The sequence below is a fragment of the Mizuhopecten yessoensis genome, unplaced genomic scaffold, assembly GCF_002113885.1.
Source record: "Mizuhopecten yessoensis strain PY_sf001 unplaced genomic scaffold, ASM211388v2 scaffold1379, whole genome shotgun sequence".
Taxonomy (NCBI): Eukaryota; Metazoa; Mollusca; class Bivalvia; order Pectinida; family Pectinidae; genus Mizuhopecten; species Mizuhopecten yessoensis.
In genome coordinates this window covers 265,485-289,713 of record NW_018404017.1, presented here as the reverse complement: position 1 = coordinate 289,713, position 24,229 = coordinate 265,485, and the positions used below count along the sequence as shown (strand labels likewise).

The window sequence follows — 24,229 nt, the reverse complement described above, 5'->3', positions numbered from 1 at the left end:
GAAAGATCCCTCTGGTACTTCTTGAGAAATAGCGATAACAAACTTTCACTATCAAAATCCAAGATGGCTGCCTGTCGGCCATGTTGTTTATCCGATCAGTCTCAAAAGTTGCCCTGCACAGATCCCTCTGGTACTTCTTGAGAAATACCGATAACAAGAATTGTTTAAGGACGGCGAACGACGGACCATGGACGCAGGGTGATTTGAATAGCCCACCATCAGATGATGGTGGGCTAATAAAAATACAGAAACAGATTTGTCCAACGTGACCTTATTGTGGGTGTAGTTCATTTATTGGAACAAACATAACATTTACCTTACAGATCATGCCAAATATCATTGTTTAAGGCCTAATACTTCTAAGAAGTTACAATATAGGTCAAGTTTATTCATTTGAACAAATGTGACTGACTGGCACAATATCATTTCTGTAGGTTTCTTGGTTATTCCAATGAAATTGTCTGGTGGGAAAAGTAGATACCCAATGAACACTGTATCATCACAAGCTCTCAAGTTTGTGACAGGTGGACAGGCTCTCAGTCAGTTTGTGACAGGCGGACAGGCTCTCAGTCAGTTTGTGACAGGGGGACAGGCTCTCGGTAAGTTTGTGACAGGGGGACAGGCTCTCAGTAAGTTTGTGACAGGGGGACAAGCTCTCAGTAAGTTTATGACGGGTGGTGAATCTGTCGGAAAGTTTGTGACAAGTGGACAAACCTCAGTAAGTTTGTGACAGGGGGACAAGCTCTCAGTAAGTTTATGACGGGTGGACAAGCTCTCGGGAAGTTTGTGACAAGTGGACAAACCTCAGTAAGTTTGTGACAGGTGGACAAGCTCTCAGTAAGTTTGTGACAGGTGGACAAGTTCTCAGTAAGTTTGTGACAGGTGGACAAGCTCTCAGTAAGTTTATGACGGGTGGACAAGCTCTCGGAAAGTTTGTGACAAGTGGACAAACCTCAGTAAGTTTGTGACAGGTGGACAAGCTCTCAGTAAGTTATGACAGGTGGACAGGCTCTCAGTAAGTTTGTGACAGGTGGACAATCTCTCAGTAAGTTTGTGACAAGCTCTCAGTAAGTTTGCGACAGATGGACAAGCCCTCAGTAAGTTTATGACGGATGGACAAGCTCTCAGTAAGTTTGTGACAGGTGGACAAGAAGACAAACATTTGAAATTTTGAAGATTTTATTGATTTGACCATTGTTGGTGATACAACATCATGGTGTAAAACCGCGTGATCTGTAATAAGTCCTCCCAAACCCCGTAATTTCAAGTTACAAATTATGCTAACAAATCTTCCACTTGTATCAATTTTTACAATTTTGGGGGATTGGCTTAGCGATCACCAAGCTTGACATTTATTTGATTTATGAAACAAGTCATGAACAATTTGTGTACAGTGATTCTCATATTTGTATTCTAATAAATAAGCATTACATACCTCGACTAAGAACAGGAAAATAATTCTCCATCTTGGAGAACAAATACTTGAAACACACTTTCTCAACCAATATTTCATTCATTTACAAATGAATGATCTTTTTCACAATTTATAAGATTTAACATCTTAATATTTGTAGAGTAAGCACACTTATGCTAGTTTTTAATAACTTAATAAAGTTAGTTTAAAATGCTTTCTTTAGCAATGAAATGATTGTTCTCGTCCATATAATTTTTTCCAAGCATTGTTAGCTTAACTGTATTGTCTATTATCTTATGGCATTCATTTTGAACTGGTATTAAGCTAACAAGGATTGGAACATCTGGCTGCATCAATTTTCCCTCAATACTGGCATGTTGTGTAGTTTTGCATATTTATTTGCACAACAAATAATTAAAATTATGATGACATTGTCACATGAGATTCATGGGCAACATGGCTAGCACTAATTTTATAAGACAGAACACTTTCTTAACGATATACAGACAATTTACCTAGATACACTCTCAATAGAAAGCAGCACTTCACAATAAAGCGAGTAAAGCTCAAGAACTGAAGCAATGAGTTGATATCTATAACATGAGAATTTCAATAGTTCAATTGTTTAATGAACCTTCAGCTTCATTTCAACATATTTGACTGGCTAGTAATAATGCTACAACTCTGCTTCCATAACGTCCTTCTAATCAAAAATGGATTGCAAGTCATTTTATCAATGTGTGATAAGAAATAAACAGCAATGAAGTTGCAGTGAGGATGTCAAAAATATGGTACATATTACACTTACTGTTATAGTAGGTACCAAGTTTGTGTACAGGGTTTAATACAAAATTGTTAGGCAATCAAGAAATAACTGCCCCGACACAAACTGGACGGACATATAGACTCCATGCAATTATATCTACCCCCCACTGTACCCAGGTTTTCAGTAAGGGGACCGACACTGTCAACCTATTTCAAAGAATGATACAAGTGGCGGTGCATTAGGACCAAGACAGCTACTGTAGAGGAGTTATTTCTGACTTTTCTACGAGCATCAACAGAGCAATGCCACTTCTGACACGTACCAACAGTAGCTAGAGTAAGGTCATTTACTTACAACATTTGTATAATTTAATAAATACTTTGTCAATACTCCTACATCAATACAGCCAGATTCCAGGTCGTTCAATACAAGGTGCTGTATTTCACAATATGATAATACAAGACGATGTATTTCCTCAGTTACGCAACACCTTTTTGGCCAAAATTCAACAGTTGTTATCCACTTATCAAAGCGACAAATTGAAGCATGAATGGGTTTTGAAAATTTCATTATAAATTGCAATGATAACCTGCATTTTTCTGTCCTTCTTGTTACTTTGTTTGCGTATGTTGTTGGGTTCAAGATTTTGGAAAGCAAATTGAACGTTAATATGGCAAAATCCTCTTGTGTATTTAATGTCTGTTAAAAGTTGAATATAGCTGAAAAGCTATGTAATACTCTAGAAGATGTTTTCCATCATCCGCGAGTAACTCTCTCTGCACCCCTAGAATATGTCATGACACAAACGAAGGCTCAGTACGGCCCACCTTGTAGATGATGCCAGTAGACTTTGGCCCCTTTCGAGTATCAGGTTTAACCAGTTTGTCTGTTTTTAAATGTAACGTTTTTGGTTGTTCCTTACGCTTTGTCAAGGCTCGCCTGAAACCAGCATCAGATTACTAGGTCCGACCTTTTTTCATAAACAAACAACTAAGGTCCAACCGGTTCAAATGTTTGGATCATGATAAACAAATGCGCCTTAACTGATCCTTTGATGTGCATCTACAGAATTGAACAGTAGCTTAAAGTAAAATTGACTGGCACTGAAGTCAGGTGTTGCTCCTCTGTAATCTTCAAGGGACAAGTATCAGCCTATCGATTGGTCATTTTTACTTACCTAAAGTCAGTCAAATAGCTCATTGAATGCCTTCGATTTGATTATGACATATTCCAGGAATGTGAAGAAAGTAATAGTGCTTTAATAGCGACTGGAACTTTGATACTACCATTAATTGAAAAATAAGTTACATATCCAAGAGATAATGTGTTGATGAACTAACCTAAAATAATGGCACAGAATTGTTATTACAACCAAAGACATGTTAATATACATCATTGCAGTTCTTTAATAATTAACAGCACTTATCAGTTCATACATGCAACATTAGAAACAGTAGCACTTGTTACCTATACATTTGTTTGAACACAAAAAATAATTGCACCCATTTAATTTGAGTCTTCTATGTACAATGCGAGACAATACTGAATTTCTGGCAAAGTTGCAACTCCACAAGTTTTATCAAAATTGTAACAGTTGGTTGGAAATAATGATGAGTTTATCATACATTACAAATTCTCAACCATACAGTAAACACGTCTCTGTTAGTTTGCTGACATAGGCAACACAAAAACTTATTATTAACGTAACATTTAGATATTAAGGATCCCTGCCCCACTGCACAGTATTATTTTGTATATACATTAACACCCCCACCCCCCTTAATTTTGTTTTGGATTGAACTGTAGCACAGTTGGACAAGGACACTACCGCTGACCAGGTAGCTTAGTCAATTAGAGTGACAGTAGAACAATCCAATATCAATGGTTCCAGTGCCTGTCTAGCCCCACTAATTGTTTTACACTCGGAGCACTGTTGCTGATTATATTTTGTTTATTTCAACTGCATACATTTTTCAGAAAGTCCAGCAAAGAAACCATTTATCGAAGCTATATTCCTCCCGGCAGAAGCTGTTTCCAATGGTTAGTAACAGCATTTGGCAGTGGTATGAAGTTAAACACTCAATGGTATAGGTAAATTGAACAGTAAACGAAATGGATTAGAAAAAATAAATTCCCTGTTTAATACGGCAGTTAATAAATAAGATTGATGATTTTAACATTGACTAGATGTTGTCTTTTTTAGAGCACTCTTTCCTTCAATTTTTTTTCATAGATTGGCATGAAGTGCGAGACAAATAACAGAACTTTAGTGTTTGTACATAGAGGAGAGGATGACTGTGTTACCTCAATTGTAAATATCCCTTACTCTCATCTTCTGCATAAGCTGCATTATGTTCGACTAACACACAATCTGAATGACAGTGACAGGAGTACTTACATAATTCATTCACCCCTGAAGTTTCGTTATGAACTATTCCAACCTTTGAATTGGAAGAGTTCAAATGTGTCTTCAGGGGTGAATGACTTAAGTCACTGACTGACACATGAGTCTTAACAGCTAGGCCATTGTACACAAAATATCACAAAAGTCAACACCAAAATACTACAATGGACAAAACATAGTGTAAATGTGGGAGATTCTGTTTTCTATCACTGAACAAGCTCTAGGTAAATTGTCCAGGTTATCCAGCAGTGTAATTTATAAACATCACATCTAAACTAGTCTCCACAAACATTATAGCCAACAACACGTTTAGCTCCACATACTTGTTGGGTTATTTTCTACAGCACTCTAGCTAACCTTATAATATAACACCTTCATTATGGCCTCAGGAAATCTTATTACATGTAGCTATCAACATAAATCGTTAGGTCAATCATATACATCATTACAAAATGACATATATTCAAGATCACACAAAGCATTTACATATCCTTGCACATATGTATTTTTTTGTTTTTACAAAATGACAGAAATCTGAAGACCTTACATAAATCACACACAAACTACGCTTTCTCTTACACATATCACTTGCATTATTCCATACTTACACCTGTATATCATTTCACAAATTACATATACCCGACACAAATCATGCATGTTTGTCCAAAATACATCTTGCACCAATAATATGTTATACTCTTACAAAAAACACTCTTCATTACCTCACACATATCCTTACATGTCCTTACACAAACTACCTTATACATTAACCACATAACAATAAACAACAAGATGAAATACTGTTGGGGACATTTTGAACCCCATGGACATATCGAAGTCACTGCAGGCAAACTGTGTTATCAATAATAGAGTTTAAATAGGAATAAGAAAGTTTTAAGTTCATTTGATAATTCCTTTCTAGGAGATAGTTTAAAGAATCCTGATTTTGATCAATGAATGGTCGTTGAGCTTGTAAAGGGCTATTCCAGATAGGAAAGGAAGGGAGGGAGGGAGGGAGGGGAAAGCAGTACAAATGATGGATTCTACATCAGTTTGCTCCATTACCAAAAAATACAAATTAATAGGAAATTGAATAGACAGGCTTTAAATATTATGAAACAAAATTAATACCGTAATTTCTTGTGTATTGCACGCTTCATTATATTGGCTGCAGACCTCAAAATATCATTTTAACAAACCCTGTGTGCCCGCCCAGTATATTGCCTGTGTATTATCTGCTACATTAACCATTCCAGGCAATAATTTCCAGGTAGATATATCATGGGATTTCTCTTCACTGTAATCACACTGCCAACACCAGGTACCTGTACCTCTCACCTGTTCTCAATCAGATAGGTAACAATGGTGATACAAGAGGCTTTTGATCAAGTAAACGTTTTTATTTTTATACATTGATGATATAATGTAATACCATGAATGATTGAATAACACTTCGTTTCTCTGCTACAATTGACAGGGTTTGAATTTCAGATGGAGCTCCATTGTAGTCTTAAAAAGACAGGTATCAGCCTAGCAATTAGTCAGTATTTTACACCCGAAACCCATAAAATATCATAACCCTGATCCTTCAACTTGGTCATGACATATTCCAAGGGTATAGAGAAGATAGGTGTGTAAGGAGTGGAGCCCATGGATTGTGTAGAGGTAGTGAGATGTGTTTGCCCACCACTTGGTCTGAATCTCTCCAATATATTCTTGGGGAGTGGTTACCCCTTACTCATTCTGAATATAAACTGTACATTAGTGGGATCTGTTTGCTTCTGTATGGATTTATCTTTGAGAAATCCTGATTAGTCCTGAAGAAAATCTAGGCCAATCACCGAGTATATCTGATTCGTTAATTCATAAGAAGTGTTCGCAACAATTCAAATATACATGTAAACTATTCCTTGTTGTACATAGAGCAGTCCTTTGAATCGCTACACACAAAAAACAAAGAATTCCTGTCCCCTACATACACTCTTAACATATCACTGGTTCAGTTAAACAGGCCATCATACCAAAAACAATGTCATATAGCACTTATCCAGCTCAGAATGGAGCAACCATGCACGCTTACAAACAGTGAATCCTTCCACATTCATTACTTCCTGTGTACATACTAGAGGGGATGAGGGGAACTTCGTCCTTTGTAGTTAGTTATGTAAACTGATCTCATCTTGTCTACTATACCAGGAGAAATATAGGAACAGCCGTACGCACACAAATCATTAAATCACATTTGTACCTACACAAATCAACACATAGACACACAGTAAGCAGTAACCATGGTATACCATTATATGGGCATATATAAATTAACCAATCACAGTTAATGTAACAGTAACTGACCAGTCACAGGCCAGAAACAAATTATCCAAAAGGTGACAGAGCCACATGTCATCCAATGATTGATTCCATGTCAAACAACCAATCACAATTTGCAGCCAATGGGTGGCAAGACATGCGAGTCCTCCAATGGATGAGTAGTAATGTTATTGCCATTGTAACGTGCTAGCCTCATTCCCATTCTGTTGTACCAGGAGGTTTCGATGTCATATCATACATCACACGGGAGATTCCGGGGACTGTTAGAATATTCTCCACAATTTTGTCGATCACCTGAAAGAAAATAATCGCACCACTAAAATAAAGCTTGATTCCTGTAATGTATTGATATAAATTTGAATCGCTACACACAAAAACCCTGGTATTTAAACTCCTACAGTATATGTTAATATATCAACCCTAAATATTACCTCCCCTGATATGTGTTTACGTATATACCCTATTTAGGCTATACATTACCTCCTCTGGTATGTGTTTACGTATATATACCCTAGTATGTCTATACATTACCTCCCGTGGTATATGTTTATGTATATACCCTAGTATGCCTATATATTACCTCCCCCGATATGTGTTTACGTATATATACCCTAGTATGCCTATATAGTACCTCCTCTGGTATATGTTTACGTATATATACCCTAGTATGCCTTTACATTACCTCCTCTGGTATGTGTTTACGTATATATACCCTAGTATGCCTATATAGTACCTCCTCTGGTATGTGTTTACGTATATATACCCTAGTATGCCTTTACATTACCTCCTCTGGTATATGTTTACGTATATACCCTAGTATGCCTATATAGTACCTCCTCTAGTATGTGTTTACGTATATATACCCTAGTATACCTATATATTACCTCCCGTGGTATATGTTTACATATATACCCTAGTATGCCTATATAGTACCTCCTCTGGTATGTGTTTACGTATCTACCCTAGTATGCCTATATAGTACCTCCTCTGGTATATGTTTACGTATCTACCCTAGTATGCCTATATAGTACCTCCTCTGGTATATGTTTACGTATCTACCCTAGTATGTCTATATAGTACCTCCTCTGGTATATGTTTACGTATCTACCCTAGTATGTCTATATAGTACCTCCTCTGGTATATGTTTACGTATCTACCCTAGTATGTCTATATAGTACCTCCTCTGGTATATGTTTACGTATCTACCCTAGTATGTCTATATAGTACCTCCTCTGGTATATGTTTACGTATCTACCCTAGTATGTCTATATAGTACCTCCTCTGGTATATGTTTACGTATCTACCCTAGTATGTCTATATAGTACCTCCTCTGGTATATGTTTACGTATCTACCCTAGTATGTCTATATAGTACCTCCTCTGGTATATGTTTACGTATCTACCCTAGTATGTCTATATAGTACCTCCTCTGGTATATGTTTACGTATCTACCCTAGTATGTCTATATAGTACCTCCTCTGGTATATGTTTACGTATCTACCCTAGTATGTCTATATAGTACCTCCTCTGGTATATGTTTACGTATATACCCTAGTATGTCTATATAGTACCTCCTCTGGTATGTGTTTACATATATACCCTAGTATGTCTATATAGTACCTCCTCTGGTATGTGTTTACGTATATACCCTAGTATGTCTATATAGTACCTCCTCTGGTATGTGTTTACGTATATACCCTAGTATGCCTATATATTACCTCCCCTGATATGTGTTTTCGTATCTACCCTAGTATGCCTATTTATTACCTCCCGTGGTATATGTTTACATATATACCCTAGTATGCCTATATAGTACCTCCTCTGGTATATGTTTACGTATCTACCCTAATATGCCTATACATTACCTCCTCTGGTATATGCTTGCCGGGAACTGCAGCTACTCCAGTCATGAAGTCGTTTGTGATAAAAGTCCTAATGACGATTGATCTTTGACATGACGGCTGGTGAAGCACTGGATCACGATCAAAGTGTAGCGGTGTTATGACCACAGGCATCTGGCTGAGCTTGCTGAAAGAGTCTGTGTCCTGTAGAACCTTAGAGGCCATAAAGTCAGCTTGGCGTAGTGTACTGAGAACTCCTGCTGTCAGGAAGGTCGGCGTTACATCCTCGATACTGTACTTCACTGCACCACCAAACACATACACCACCCTGTAAGTTGTGTGAAATTAGTTATCAGATGAAAACACCTAATAAAACATACACAAACATTATTGTAGTAGGCCCTATATACAGCTTCCACAATTAAAGAAACTTGTACTAAATTTCAGAGACTTTTTTGTATGCAATTGGCAACTTGATAACCGACAGGTCAGCAAGGGTGCGGCTGTGAGCTTTACTGTAAATACCCTTTATAACCCTCCAATGTATTTATATATTAGCATCAATTCTGTAATAAAATAATAACTGGTTCAGTATGTCTGTAAAACATGCACACCACTTGAAATTGTCATAAAATCTACCCAGTTATAAGGATATTAAATGGAAACCAAAGGTGGACCATATGTACAAAACCACTAACAATGACATATCATTATACATCTTGTCACATTAAAAACACTAAAAATCCCAGATGTTAAGGGGTATACATAATTACATTACATTGTTATGTCACAGTGAAATCAAAACGAAGTGGTTTAAGGCTCACAATAAGGAAATGGTGTACAAGGTATAGTCTGGTAAATCAGTTTTATTATATGACTGGTGCTAATCCCTAGCCCTGATTGGAGGAGCGACGTCACATGACGAGTCTGTAAATATGTTACAGACCTCGTTCTATAAATAGAAAAGTGTTACGACTTCGACCTATATATAGAAACGTGTTACAGACCGCTACTAAAAACAGTCCGTGGTTATTTCCCAGATAGTCTTTAAATCTGATACCATTCACACTACTGAATTCAACTACAGTTCAAATTATTGTTCAAATAATATTTACTTGAAATTAAATATCATATGAATTGAATCTGAAATTCAATTTTTGTGTATGTTATTTTGTATTTGCAGTCCTTCACTTTGTGATTCCAAAATGGTCCATGTCATCCATGTGTTTATGACACGAAAAAGTATTAATCTTATTGTAAAATGAAGACCATAATATAGTAATCTTGACTGATAAGGAAATGGTGTACAAGGTATAGTCTGTAAACAGTTGTAACCTTGACTGACAAGGAAATGGTGTACAAGGTATAGTCTGTAATCAGTTGTAACCTTGACTGACAAGGAAATGGTGTACAAGGTATAGTCTGTAAACAGTTGTAACCTTGACTGACAAGGAAATGGTGTACAAGGTATAGTCTGTAAACAGTTGTAACCTTGACTGACAAGGAAATGGTGTACAAGGTATAGTCTGTAAACAGTTGTAACCTTGACTGACAAGGAAATGGTGTACAAGGTATAGTCTGTAAACAGTTGTAACCTTGACTGACAAGGAAATGGTGTACAAGGTATAGTCTGTAAACAGTTGTAACCTTGACTGACAAGGAAATGGTGTACAAGGTATAGTCTGTAAACAGTTGTAACCTTGACTGACAAGGAAATGGTGTACAAGGTATAGTCTGTAAACAGTTGTAACCTTGACTGACAAGGAAATGGTGTACAAGGTATAGTCTGTAAACAGTTGTAACCTTGACTGACAAGGAAATGGTGTACAAGGTATAGTCTGTAAACAGTTGTAACCTTGACTGACAAGGAAATGGTGTACAAGGTATAGTCTGTAAACAGTTGTAACCTTGACTGACAAGGAAATGGTGTACAAGGTATAGTCTGTAAACAGTTGTAACCTTGACTGACAAGGAAATGGTGTACAAGGTATAGTCTGTAAACAGTTGTAACCTTGACTGACAAGGAAATGGTGTACAAGGTATAGTCTGTAAACAGTTGTAACCTTGACTGACAAGGAAATGGTGTACAAGGTATAGTCTGTAAACAGTTGTAACCTTGACTGACAAGGAAATGGTGTACAAGGTATAGTCTGTAAACAGTTGTAACCTTGACTGACAAGGAAATGGTGTACAAGGTATAGTCTGTAAACAGTTGTAACCTTGACTGACAAGGAAATGGTGTACAAGGTATAGTCTGTAAACAGTTGTAACCTTGACTGACAAGGAAATGGTGTACAAGGTATAGTCTGTAAACAGTTGTAACCTTGACTGACAAGGAAATGGTGTACAAGGTATAGTCTGTAAACAGTTGTAACCTTGACTGACAAGGAAATGGTGTACAAGGTATAGTCTGTAAACAGTTGTAACCTTGACTGACAAGGAAATGGTGTACAAGGTATAGTCTGTAAACAGTTGTAACCTTGACTGACAAGGAAATGGTGTACAAGGTATAGTCTGTAATCAGTATTAACATTGACTGAATCTAACCAACTTTATAACTAGATATTACCATACTTTGTTTTAGATATAAACTAAAGGTGTTTTTTGGGTCATGAGATTATTTGTAAAAATGATTTTCACTATGGATTGATGAAATATCAAAGACATTACTTTGTCCTTAGTGAGGAGTACAATAAAGATTCTCTATTGCATGACCTGAAACAAGAATTCCACGGAAGTGGATGTGTCGCCTGCGCAGGAAGCTGGGAGATTACGAAGAAATAGATACACTTTTCATTTCAAGAAATAATGTTAAAAGTAAGCAATAATCATAGATTAGCAAGCAGTTTTGGTAACGAAGCACTGCATGAAGTTTGAGTTTGATCGGCCCAAGGAAACTCAAGTTATCGCACGAAAACAGATTTTCTATTGATAGTAACAGTGACCTTGACCTTTGGACCTGAAAAGCAATCCCAAGCAAGCACTTTTGGTTGGGAAGCACTGCATGAAGTTTGAGTTTGATCAGCCCTAGGAAACTCAAGTTATCGCACGAAAACAGATCTTCTATTTATAGTAACAGTGACCTTGACCTTTGACCTTCGGACCTGAAAAGCAATCCCAAGCAAGCACTTTTGGTAAGGAAGCACTGCATGAAGTTTGAGTTTGATCGGCCCAAGGAAACTCAAGTTATCGCATGAAAACCTCTGTGCGGACGCCGCCGACATGGCAATACCTATGTGTCACCAGCTTTTCGCAGGCGACACAAAAATTGGCGGACAGGTATAATTAAACTGACATCCAATGGAATGTAACAAACCTGGGTGTGTTACAGTCACTTATTAACCTATTAGATTAGTTTTACCTGTTGATATTATGGCAGGTCCTTGGGATGATCTTTGCCAGGGTCATCAGATTGGTCCAGTTAGGTTTGCCATTACTGGACAGGGCTGCCACATAACTATAACTCCTACAGTCTCCCTGAAAGTATAATCACAATGTCAGACTTGATAAGTATGATAACACAACTGTAGTGCCTAAGTCTCCCTGAAAGTATAATCACAATGTCAGACTTGATAAGTATGATAACACAACTGTAGTGCCCAAGTCTCCCTGAAGTATAATCACAATGTCAGACTTAATAAGTATGATAACACAACTGTAGTGCCCAAGTCTCCCTGAAGTATAATCACAATGTCAGACTTAATAAGTGTGCCAACACAACTGTAGTGCCCAAGTCTCCCTGAAGTATAATCACAATGTCAGACTTAATAAGTATAGCAACACAACTGTAGTGCCCAAGTCTCCCTGAAGTAAATCACAATGTCAGACTTAATAAGTATAACAACACAACTGTAGTGCCCAAGTCTCCCTGAAGTATAATCACAATGTCAGACTTAATAAGTATGACAACACAACTGTAGTGCCCAAGTAGCAGTATAAAGTTAAGATTGATGACCCCTATGTAATTGCTTACATAAACCTGAGTTTGGTGGCTGGTAATGTAGTACTGTGGTTGATGATCCTTGCACCTTACCTTGACCCCTGCTTTTTTTTTTTTTTTTTTTAGAAAGTAGTGAAGTATTTAGGGTCAAGTGTACTTAACTAGCTTATCTGTTTTGATAGGAAGTAGTGTATTACTAAGGTTTATGACCCGGTGAACCACCTTATCTGCACCCCTACTGTTTTGATAGGAAGTAGTGTATTACTAAGGTTTATGACCCCAGTGAACCACCTTATCTGAACCCCTACTGTTTTGATAGGAAGTAATGTACTACTAAGGTTTATGACCCGGTGAACCACCTTACCTGCACCCCTACTGTTTTGATAGGAAGTACTACTGTTTTGATAGGAAGTAGTGTATCACTAAGGTTTATGACCCCAGTGAACCACCTTATCTGAACCCCTACTGTTTTGATAGGAAGTAATGCTGTTTTGATAGGAAGTAATGTATTACTAAGGTTTATGACCCCGGTGAACCACCTTACCTGCACCCCTAATGTTTTGATACTAAGGTTTATGACATCAGTAAATCACCTTACCTGCACCCCTGCTGTTTTGATAGGAAGTAATGTATTACTAAGGTTTATGACCCGGTGAACCACCTTACCTGCACCACTTCTGTTTTGATAGGAAGTAGTGTATCACTAAGGTGTATGACCCCAGTGTACCACCTTACCTGCACCCCTACTGTTTTGATAGGAAGTAATGTATTACTAAGGTGTATGACCCCAGTGTACCACCTTACCTGCACCCCTACTGTTTTGATAGGCAGCAGTGTGGCATGGAGATTATCACTTTTACAGATCGACAGTAACTTCTCCTGTTCCTCGTCAGACATCCCATTCTTTAGCTCCGTCAGCAGCTTGTGGGGCTGTAACACAATGTACAGGATAATACAATGTCTGTAATGATACTCAATATGAATGCATACCGTAAAAACCCATGTAATTTGCGCACCTGTGTAATTTACGCAGGTACTTTTTGAGGCTGAAAATCGTGAAAAAAGCTTCTACTCGAATATTTTGCGCACCCAAAAAATCTGGGAAAAAAACGATGTTCATGCTCCGAAAATCGATCCATAAATAAAAAAAATATATATATTTCTATGATTTTTTTTTCATTGATGTAAAATAATATTTAAAACCAAGAAGAAACTACGTAAAATGTGTATTTTGTTGCTTGTTTTCTTTAAATTATCTGATTACACATGACACAGATGTGTGCGCATATCGGCATACATCGAATCATTTTAGCAATATTTTACCTAAAACATTTACTTGCTTACAAAAACATATCAATTAATAAGTAATTCGATGTTTAGTAACCGCTGGTGCATATCTCCTGGTGAAAGACATAATTATATACCTTTTATTGATCATAATTACGATCAGTGAGAAGCGCTCATCATGGCGGCTTGGGTTACGTCACTTCAAACCAGGTCATGTCACAGTTCAGTTTGGCCACGGAATAAGATTATCTAAGTCCGTGGTTTGGCGATATTTTTTACAAATTACAATGCAGTAATTAGCTAACACTATCTCTGTGATTACCCGTTAACAATAGCTCTACTAATTGAAATGATTTGCAGTCGCGATCGACGGACCGTGTTGTTGTTTTTTCACTCACCAACACGTGGCGTGAATTACGAAGCCCTACTGCATTGTCATAACAGACTGATTTGACTGATAAGGGATTATAAAAAATATGTTTATACTAGAAGCGTGGACAATCAATACATCCTCTTCAAATCTACTCCAAGGAAAAAAATAGTTAACGCAGACTATTTTTACGATGCTTCATTTAATAAATATTGAAATAATTCACGAGGTTATTATCAATCACGTGTTTACGTAATGTTAGACGCGAGATCAACATGAAAGTGAGCCGGAAAAAAAACATGCTATACGTTTACGCATAGGCGATTTGAAAAAACCTTACAGAACTTACATGGAACGGAGCTTAAATTGAACAACTACATTTTCGTAATAGTATGGGGAAACGCACCGAGATGTCGAAACGTAATGTCGTAAGTTGATCGGCGATTCTCTGGCATAGGAATTTGGCTAAACTTTTTTGTTAACGGTTACCTATTTAATAATATTTTCCACATAAACTCACATAACAACACATTATGTATCTTTTATTAATGTTTGACATAAATATATTTGTTGACCGTCATTTGTCTTAATTAGAGTTACGTGTACCAAGGGAAATAATCCAAAATGGCGATCTCCCAGAATCGTCGATCTTTTCCTGAAAAAAACTTGAAATTTTCTATACCTGTGTATTTTACGCACCCCCCACTTTGGGTATTAAATTTCTGGAAAAAAAGTGCGCAAATTACATGGGTTTTTACGGTACATCTTTTAAAGTAATGGATAAAAGAAAACATTAAAAGTTTTAAAATTATTGCCAACAAACTATTAACAACTATTTGACCTTTGAACTTAAGGTTAAGGTTGCAACACATAATAATAGCATGCTACATACATTATACAGACACCATGGTTTGAATACAGACACCAATGTTTGAATACAGACACCAATGTTTGAATACAGACACCAATGTTTGAATACAAATACCAATGTTCGAATACAGATACCAATGTTTGAATACAGACACCAATGTTTGAATACAGACACCAATGTTTGAATACAGACACCATTGTTTGAATACAGACACCAATGTTTGAATACAAATACCAATGTTTGAATACAAATACCAATGTTTGAATACAGACACTAATGTTTGAATACAGACACCAATGTTTGAGTATAGTTTGTATCTATGTAATGATGTGTCATAGTAACTTATGTTTCACTAACAGTTGGTACATGAACCATGTCCTACCGTTTTTATGGCATCAACATAATTAATAATGAATCTCAGCTTGACGTTCGTCTCAGCGAAGTTTCTACACATGTAAGGCTCCTCAGCACATATCACACGTATTGCAAGACCAGGTCCTGCAAATAAATTCAGGTTGTGTCACAACAGGGATAAAAGCCTTCCAGATGCTATCATTTCACCTGCTGGGTTACACTGGACATTATTTTATTTCAATAACAAGGGGTCCATTGGACCTGTATCGCTCACCTGGTTTTATATATAAGTCATTACAACTGAATGCATTTAGTACATCTTCATATGAAATTTCCTCAAAACCAGACAAGATCTATGTTCTAACCCAACTGGGACCACAATATCTGACTTTCAACTAATCAGGGGCCTCCATGAGTTGCCATGTTAACATATTTTGAAATAAGTAATATGTCATATTACAGGGTGTAATTAGACAATACTTTAATTTTCATTCAATTATAAGCTTTTATAAACCTAGAAATCAATTTTTGATAATTTATGAAAACTACACCATAGAATATGATAATCTAGCTGTACCATTTCTTGGGACCGCAGGGGTCAAATCAACCTCATTCAATTAAGAAATGTTTGTTCTTCCTCAATAATGTTTTTGACCAAATTTTGTACAATCCACTCAGGCAATTAGGGGGTATTAGCGTCTTAAAGCAAAATATTAGATGATTTTCTTCTTGGGGCCCAGCCTTCCTAGCCCCAGGGGTCGAACCAGCCTCATTTATTTAGGAAATGATTGCCCACCCCCAATGAAGTTTCAGAACAAATTTGGTTAAAATCGTCTCTGGTTTTTAGGAGGCGATGCGTTTTAAAGCAAAATTTAAGCTAATTTCCCCTTCAGGACCCCACCCCCCTGGCCTCAGGGGTTCAGCCAACCTCATTTATTTAAGAACTGATAACCCTCCCCTACCAATGCTTCAGACTTAATTTTCCCCTTTGGGGCCCGGCCTTCCTAGCCCCAGGGGTCGCACCAGCCTTGCCATCCCCTAATGAAGTTTCAGAGCAAATTTGGTTAAAATCGTCTCTGGGGTTGAGGAGGAGATGCATTTTAATGCAAAATTTAAACTAAGTTCCCCTTTAGGCCCTCGCTCCCCTAGCCTAGAGGTCGAACCTACCTCATTTATTTAAGAAATGATTGCCTCCCCTACTGATGCTTCAAACTAAGTTTGGTTGAAATCGTCTCTGGCGTTTAAGAGGAGATGCGTTTTAAAGCAAATTTAGCTAATTTCCTGTCAGGGCACCGCCCCCCTGGCCTCAGGGATTAAACCAACCTCATTTATTTAGGAAATGATTGCCCTCCCCCCATGAAGTTAAAATCCTCTCTGGGGTTAAGGAGGAGATGCGTTTTAAAGCAAATTTAGCAAAGTTCCCCATCAGGGCACCGCCCCCCTAGCCTTAGGGATTGAACCAACCTCATTTATTTAGGAAATGATTGCCCTCCCCCAATGAAGTTAAAATCCTCCCTTCGGACCAGGTGAGCAAATACTTCCCAATGAAAATATGTTTTACTACAGAACCATTTGTTGTGGGAATCTTATTGAAGCATCTTTATGTTTATAAACAATTTTCTTGACACAAACTTCAGCAAAAACAAAGAAAGGTTGAAATAATACATGTGTTAACAATGATATTCCAATTTGACCAGAATGTAAGTTTATATGGAAACAGAAACAACATCTTCACATGTGTAAACTAATGAATTCAGGCTGATGAGGCTCAAAAGATAAGCCCTGAGTACATTTTTCAAATTAGTTCTGTTCAATCCATTTTTTTCTAAAGTTTAATAACTTTAGCTCAATACAAGCAAGTTGACAAAAAATACCTCTTTTTCAACAGGGCATCAAAAGTACAGATCAATATTAACTCCTCAAAACAACCTGTTGTCTTATAATAGATCCCAGTTGTTAATTAACTCACCTGGAAATGGGTGTCTGTTGACTAGCTCAGGGGGCAGGCCAAGGTCGCGACCTATCTGCCGCACCTCGTCCTTGTGAAAGTCTTTGAGAGGTTCTACAACACGTCCCTGTCTTCGTAGCTCTCGGACTAGTTCTGTGTCGTTGTGATGAGTTTTTATGGCATCAGCGTTACCACTGGCCAACTCTGATGCACTCTCAATAAGGTCGGGACGCAGTGTGCCTAGACATGATAAACCAAACATCACATTCAATTTAATTTTGAATTTGAATTAGAAGCTGGCACTTATCACTTAGTTCTGTTGCATAAAAATAGTTGTGAAAATATTCATAATCTTCATCACTGATTATAAGACTGACCTTGACCTAGATAAACATCCTCTGGTTTGAGATTCAGTTCCTCTATCACATCATTGGCTACCTGTAAAAAGTAGGATTTTATAATAACAAGTCCACTCATATGTACTACTTTATCACTAATAATCCTCCAGTAGACAAATCATACATAATTCTGTATCACTAATAATCACACTTTAGTTAAGTGAACTCTTTGCCAAAACCACATTTCTACCATATCCAATATATGTCCTCACAAGTTAGCAATGTGGATCACTTACCAGATTTGAGCAGCAATGTCATTAATAGTACAAAGGTAAAAGATGGATGAACTTACTTAATAAACTCTTTTGAGTTCATTTTATTGTTTTATAAAAGACTGTTTACCGAATGTGTTGATATTTCATTTTTTTTAATTCAAAAATGATTTGAAGAAATGAAGACCCTAGCTTACTCTCATGAATGTGTCGCCAATAATTTTGCGTTTGTCCTCCGGGTGGATTGTGGTATTCAGTGTGTCTGTCTTCCTCTTTCTCGAGTTAGGGTCTGACTTGTCTACCTGTATAGAGGTGGATCCGTTGTAGAAAGTGTGTGCTGCCCGCACCACTGTCAATTAAACATAGAACATATTACACACAGTACATGTAACACATAGTGTTTAATTGTGTGCTGCCCGCACCACTGTCAATTAAACATAGAACATATTACACACAGTACATGTAACACATAGTGTTTAATTGTGTGCTGCCCGCACCACTGTCAATTAAACATAGAACATATTACACACAGTACATGTAACACATAGTGTTTAATTGTGCTGCCCGCACCACTGTCAATTAATTAACATAATGAATATTGCACACAGTACATGTAACACATAGTGTTTAATTGTGTGCTGTCCGCACTACCGTCAATTAAACATAGAATATATTACACACAGTACATGTAACACAGTGTTTAATTGTGTGCTGCCCGCACCACTGTCATTTATTTTACATGGCAAAAAAGAGAAGAGGGCGATTTTTTTTGTATTGCGTAGTCTGTAAAATGTTCATTGTGGGCATTACCTTGTCTTTTTATAGTTGTGTAGAGACCCGTCATAGAGCAGGCCTCCGAAAATCCCCCCACGATGTTCCAGACGAGAATCACAAACCCCCCATTCCTTATTTGTACCGAAATGAGCGCCATTTGTACACAAGACTAATAAGTCATAATCATTTTAACGCTTGCCTGTATCTCTATACTTATCTTTATTCAAGCGTTTTTGGGAGTTGGGTGACTACTGAGTAAAAACGACATGCGGACCAATTTTCCGGATTTTTTTAAAGACGGCTGCTGGTGCATTCACATGTTTTTTATTTATTACTTTCATGATAAAATCAGCAATGCGGTGCCCTAAAATGAAATGCGCGCGGGCCTGAGAACCAAGTAATCAATTTTTAGTACATGTACCACATGGTGATTTCTAATTGTGTGCTGCCCGCACCACTGTCAATAAAACACAGTACATACACTGTAACAAACAGTATATTATGTAACACTGCACTAGTACTGTCCATACAACATGGTGCTGTTACTCACGTAGCTTTCTGGAATACAAGTCTATCAACAACTAATTTATGTCAATTTGATAACGCAATAATCTTAAGTCGAGCCATGTTCATAAATTTATTACTGATAATGCTGTTCTACTACCCAGCCAGTGTTTTGAGGGTAATTTCTTCTCCAATTTATAACTGTTCTAATAATCTAAATGTTTCACAATCAAACCACTTTGGGGAGCTACTGTGGATTCTAACACCAGTCAGACAATAAAGAAGATGATGCAATTGGTCTGTGTTTACCTTTGACACTGAGCCCCATCCTGGTTAGGGACTGTTCTACTGAAGAGCTCTCATTCTTCCTCATGAAGCCATTGTCTATGTGTACAGCAATGACCTGTTCCTCCTTTAATGCTTTGTGAAGTAGGGCTGCACACACAGTGGAGTCCACTCCACCACTCAATAACATCTAAACAGACAATAATCTATAGTAGGGCTGCACACACAGTGGAGTCCACTCCACCACCCAGTAACATCTAAACAGACAATAATGTATAGTAGGCCTGCACACACAGTGGAGTCCACTCCACCACTCAGTAACATCTAAACAGACAATAATGTATAGTAGGGCTGCACACACAGTGGAGTCCACTCCACCACTCAGTAACATCTAAACAGACAATAATGTATAGTAGGGCTGCACACACAGTGGAGTCCACTCCACCACTCAGTAACATCTAAACAGACAATAATGTATAGTAGGGCTGCACACACAGTGGAGTCCACTCCACCACTCAGTAACATCTAAACAGACAATAATGTATAGTAGGGCTGCACACACAGTGGAGTCCACTCCACCACTCAGTAACATCTAAACAGACAATAATGTATAGTAGGGCTGCACACACAGTGGAGTCCACTCCACCACTCAGTAACATCTAAACAGACAATAATGTATAGTAGGGCTGCACACACAGTGGAGTCCACTCCACCACTCAGTAACATCTAAACAGACAATAATGTATAGTAGGGCTGCACACACAGTGGAGTCCACTCCACCACTCAGTAACATCTAAACAGACAATAATGTATAGTAGGGCTGCACACACAGTGGAGTCCACTCCACCACTCAGTAACATCTAAACAGACAATAATGTATAGTAGGGCTGCACACACAGTGGAGTCCACTCCACCACTCAGTAACATCTAAACAGACAATAATGTATAGTAGGGCTGCACACACAGTGGAGTCCACTCCACCACTCAGTAACATCTAAACAGACAATAATGTATAGTAGGGCTGCACACACAGTGGAGTCCACTCCACCACTCAGTAACATCTAAACAGACAATAATGTATAGTAGGGCTGCACACACAGTGGAGTCCACTCCACCACTCAGTAACATCTAAACAGACAATAATGTATAGTAGGGCTGCACACACAGTGGAGTCCACTCCACCACTCAGTAACATCTAAACAGACAATAATGTATAGTAGGGCTGCACACACAGTGGAGTCCACTCCACCACTCAGTAACATCTAAACAGACAATAATGTATAGTAGGGCTGCACACACAGTGGAGTCCACTCCACCACTCAGTAACATCTAAACAGACAATAATGTATAGTAGGGCTGCACACACAGTGGAGTCCACTCCACCACTCAGTAACATCTAAACAGACAATAATGTATAGTAGGGCTGCACACACAGTGGAGTCCACTCCACCACTCAGTAACATCTAAACAGACAATAATGTATAGTAGGGCTGTACACACAGTGGAGTCCACTCCACCACCCAGTAACATCTAAACAGACAATAATCTATAGTAGGGCTGTACACACAGTGGAGTCCACTCCACCACCCAGTAACATCTAAACAGACAATAATCTATAGTAGGGCTGTATACACAGTGGAGTCCACTCCACCACCCAGTAACATCTAAACAGGCAATAATGTATAGTAGGGCTGTACACAAAGTGGAGTCCACTCCACCACTCAGTAACATCTAAACAGACAATAATCTATAGTAGGAGTAACATCTAAACAGACAATAATGTACTAGGGCTGCACACACAGTGGAGTCCACTCCACCACCCAGTAACATAGTGGAGTCCACTCCACCACTCAGTAACATCTAAACAGACAATAATGTAGTAGGGCTGCACACACAGTGGAGTCCACTCTACCACCCAGTAACATCTATAGTAGGGCTGTATACACAGTGGAGTCAACTCCACCACCCAGTAACATCTAAACAGACAATAATGTATAGTAGGGCTGTACACACAGTGGAGTCCACTCTACCACCCAGTAACATCTAAACAGACAATAATCTATAGTAGGGCTGTACACACAGTGGAGTCACACTTGTAATCCTAAAAGGGGACTAAATTACAGCTACAGGCAAAATATCAGTGTTTCATTCATAAGAACCTATTAAAAGATTTAGACATATGACACCTGTGACCTTGAATGTCGAACAAGGACATTATAATATTAGGTTGAACAGAGTTTACAGTCTTCCAACCCAGCATGCTTCTGGAAAAATATCATTACCCTGGACCTTTTGGTTATACAGAACAAATCATTTAAAGATTCAAACATATATTGACCACTGTGACCTTGAATATGGGTGAAGGTCATTCACTTGGTAGTCCTTCATCCCAGCATGTTAATGGCCAAATATCATCACCCTTGGCATTCAATGGTTTTAAACATATTTGACCCCTGTGACCTTAAAATATATATGTCAAGGTCATTCATTTGAACTTGGTAGTCCTTCATCCCAGCATGTTACTGGCATTATCCTAGGCCTCTTGGTTATTCAGAAGAAGTTGTTTAAAGGTTTAGAAAATATTTGACCCTGTGACCTTGAAAAAAGATGAAGGTCATTCATTTGAACAAACTTTATAGCCCTTCATCCCAGCATGCTACTAGCCAAATATCATCACCCTAGGCCTATTGGTTATTCATCAGAAGTTGTTTAAATGTTTAAAACATATTTGCCCTCTGTGACCTTGAATATAAGTCAAGGTCATTTATTTGAACAAAATTGGTAGCCCTTCATCCCAGCATATTATTGCCCAAATATCATCACCCTAGGCCTCTCGGTTATTCAGAACCCCTGTGACCTTGAAAGTGGGTCAAGGTTATTTATTTGAACAAACTTGGTAGCCCTTCATCCCAGCATGTTACTGGCCAACTATCATCACCCTTGGCCTCTTGATTATTCAGAGGATATTGTTTAAATGTTTTTAACATATTTGACCCATGTGACCTTGAATATTAGTCAAGGTCATTTCTTTGAAAAAACTTGGTAGCCCTTCATCCAGCATGTTACTGGCCAAATATCATCACCCTAGGCCCTTCAGTTATTCAGAAGAAGTTGTTTAAAAGATTTTAACATATTTGACCCCTGTGACCTTGAATATATGGCAAGGTGCATGTTACTGGCCAAATATCATCATCCTAGGCCTCTTGGTTATTCAGAAGAAGATGGTTAAAGATTTTAACATATTTAACCCCTGTGACCTTGAAAAATGATGAAGGTAATTTATTTGAACAAACTTGGTAGCCCTTCATCCAAGCATGCTTCTGGCCAAATATCATCACCCTAGGCCTTTTGGTTACTGAAAAGAAGTAAAAAGTTGACGCCGGACGCCACACCATGCCATAAGCTGCGGGCCAGGTGAGCTAATAATGCTATAGCCTCTGGATTTTTTCTTTCTCTCACGTACTCACTATTAGGATTCCCCTATTCATAAAAATGGTATGACATCAGGTAAACCATACAATGACGTCATGTCAACAATCTATCAACGTCAGGTCAACTCTGAATTTAGTGTGTAACGTTAACATTACATTATTTGTATAATACACAATTGGAAAAAAGGGTAATAGAAAAAGAATATCATTTATCCCCTAGAGGCGAGATTCTGAACATCAGGTTGAGATAGAGGCGAGATTCTGAACATCAGGTTGAGATTCCCGTAACTCACCCCCAAGGGGCTGAGATATTCTATTAATTTTTTGCTGACCAGAAGCATGGATAGCTGTCTAACAGGCGAGAACAATCCTATCCTTACCAGAACTTTTTGATCTTTGACGGTTCCCCTGATGTATGATATACAGGCGTTCTCTCGACATGACATGGTGTAGTTCGCCTCACATTTGACCACTGTGAAAAGGAAGTTTTTGAACATGGCCATTCCATGCTCTGTGAGATCAACCTCAGGATGGAACTGGACTCCATACAACTTCTGCTTTTCGTTGGATATTCCTGATAAAAGATATTTTCAAAATGTAGTGGTGTGTTGACAACGGTTTGATTATCTTATACTTACCTTTACCTTTAATACATGTACATGAATTGACCTTTATTGAATTAGTCAGGAGGATTTAAATTAGCATTTCGTTTACAGCAAATGTCAGATGCATGCTTGCCAACTTTTTGAAATTTCTATGGGGGAAATTCTGCATGCTTAACATTAAAATATAATCAAAATGTGTGTATATACCCCCTAGAGACAAAATAACACTTTAAAATGGCATATTTTGAAATTTTCTTTCAGATGAAATCATTAGATCTTAGAATATAAGAATAGTATAGAAATGTTCTTACTAAATTCAGGGGTCAAAAATCAGGAGTCTCCCTCCTAAAAAGGGAGTGTTGGCAAGTATGCAGATACCATGTAAAACCTAAATAATTTCTGATTGGTGCTTAAAGATCCCTATACCACTGCAGGAAAACAACAAGAGTTCCACTTTTTAAAAAAAAATAAAAATAATTTGCACTTAATTTCATCTTC

General features: G+C 37.9%; 1 protein-coding gene across 1 annotated transcript in view; it reads right to left on the bottom strand.

Moving 5' to 3' along the window:
- Positions 1–6,197: 6,197 nt before the first annotated feature.
- Positions 6,198–24,229, bottom strand: part of LOC110460638 (GMP synthase [glutamine-hydrolyzing]-like) — a 28,380-nt gene continuing 10,348 nt past the window's right edge. The window contains exons 7-16 of the mRNA XM_021513665.1: positions 23,507–23,700; positions 19,720–19,885; positions 18,330–18,481; positions 17,900–17,960; positions 17,544–17,762; positions 15,603–15,718; positions 13,497–13,622; positions 12,114–12,229; positions 8,777–9,080; positions 6,198–7,206 (exon numbers count right to left, since the gene is read on the bottom strand). Of these exons, the coding sequence (XP_021369340.1) occupies positions 7,105–7,206; positions 8,777–9,080; positions 12,114–12,229; positions 13,497–13,622; positions 15,603–15,718; positions 17,544–17,762; positions 17,900–17,960; positions 18,330–18,481; positions 19,720–19,885; positions 23,507–23,700 (1,556 nt within the window). The 3' untranslated portion in view covers positions 6,198–7,104. The remainder of the gene's footprint in view (positions 7,207–8,776; positions 9,081–12,113; positions 12,230–13,496; positions 13,623–15,602; positions 15,719–17,543; positions 17,763–17,899; positions 17,961–18,329; positions 18,482–19,719; positions 19,886–23,506; positions 23,701–24,229) is intronic.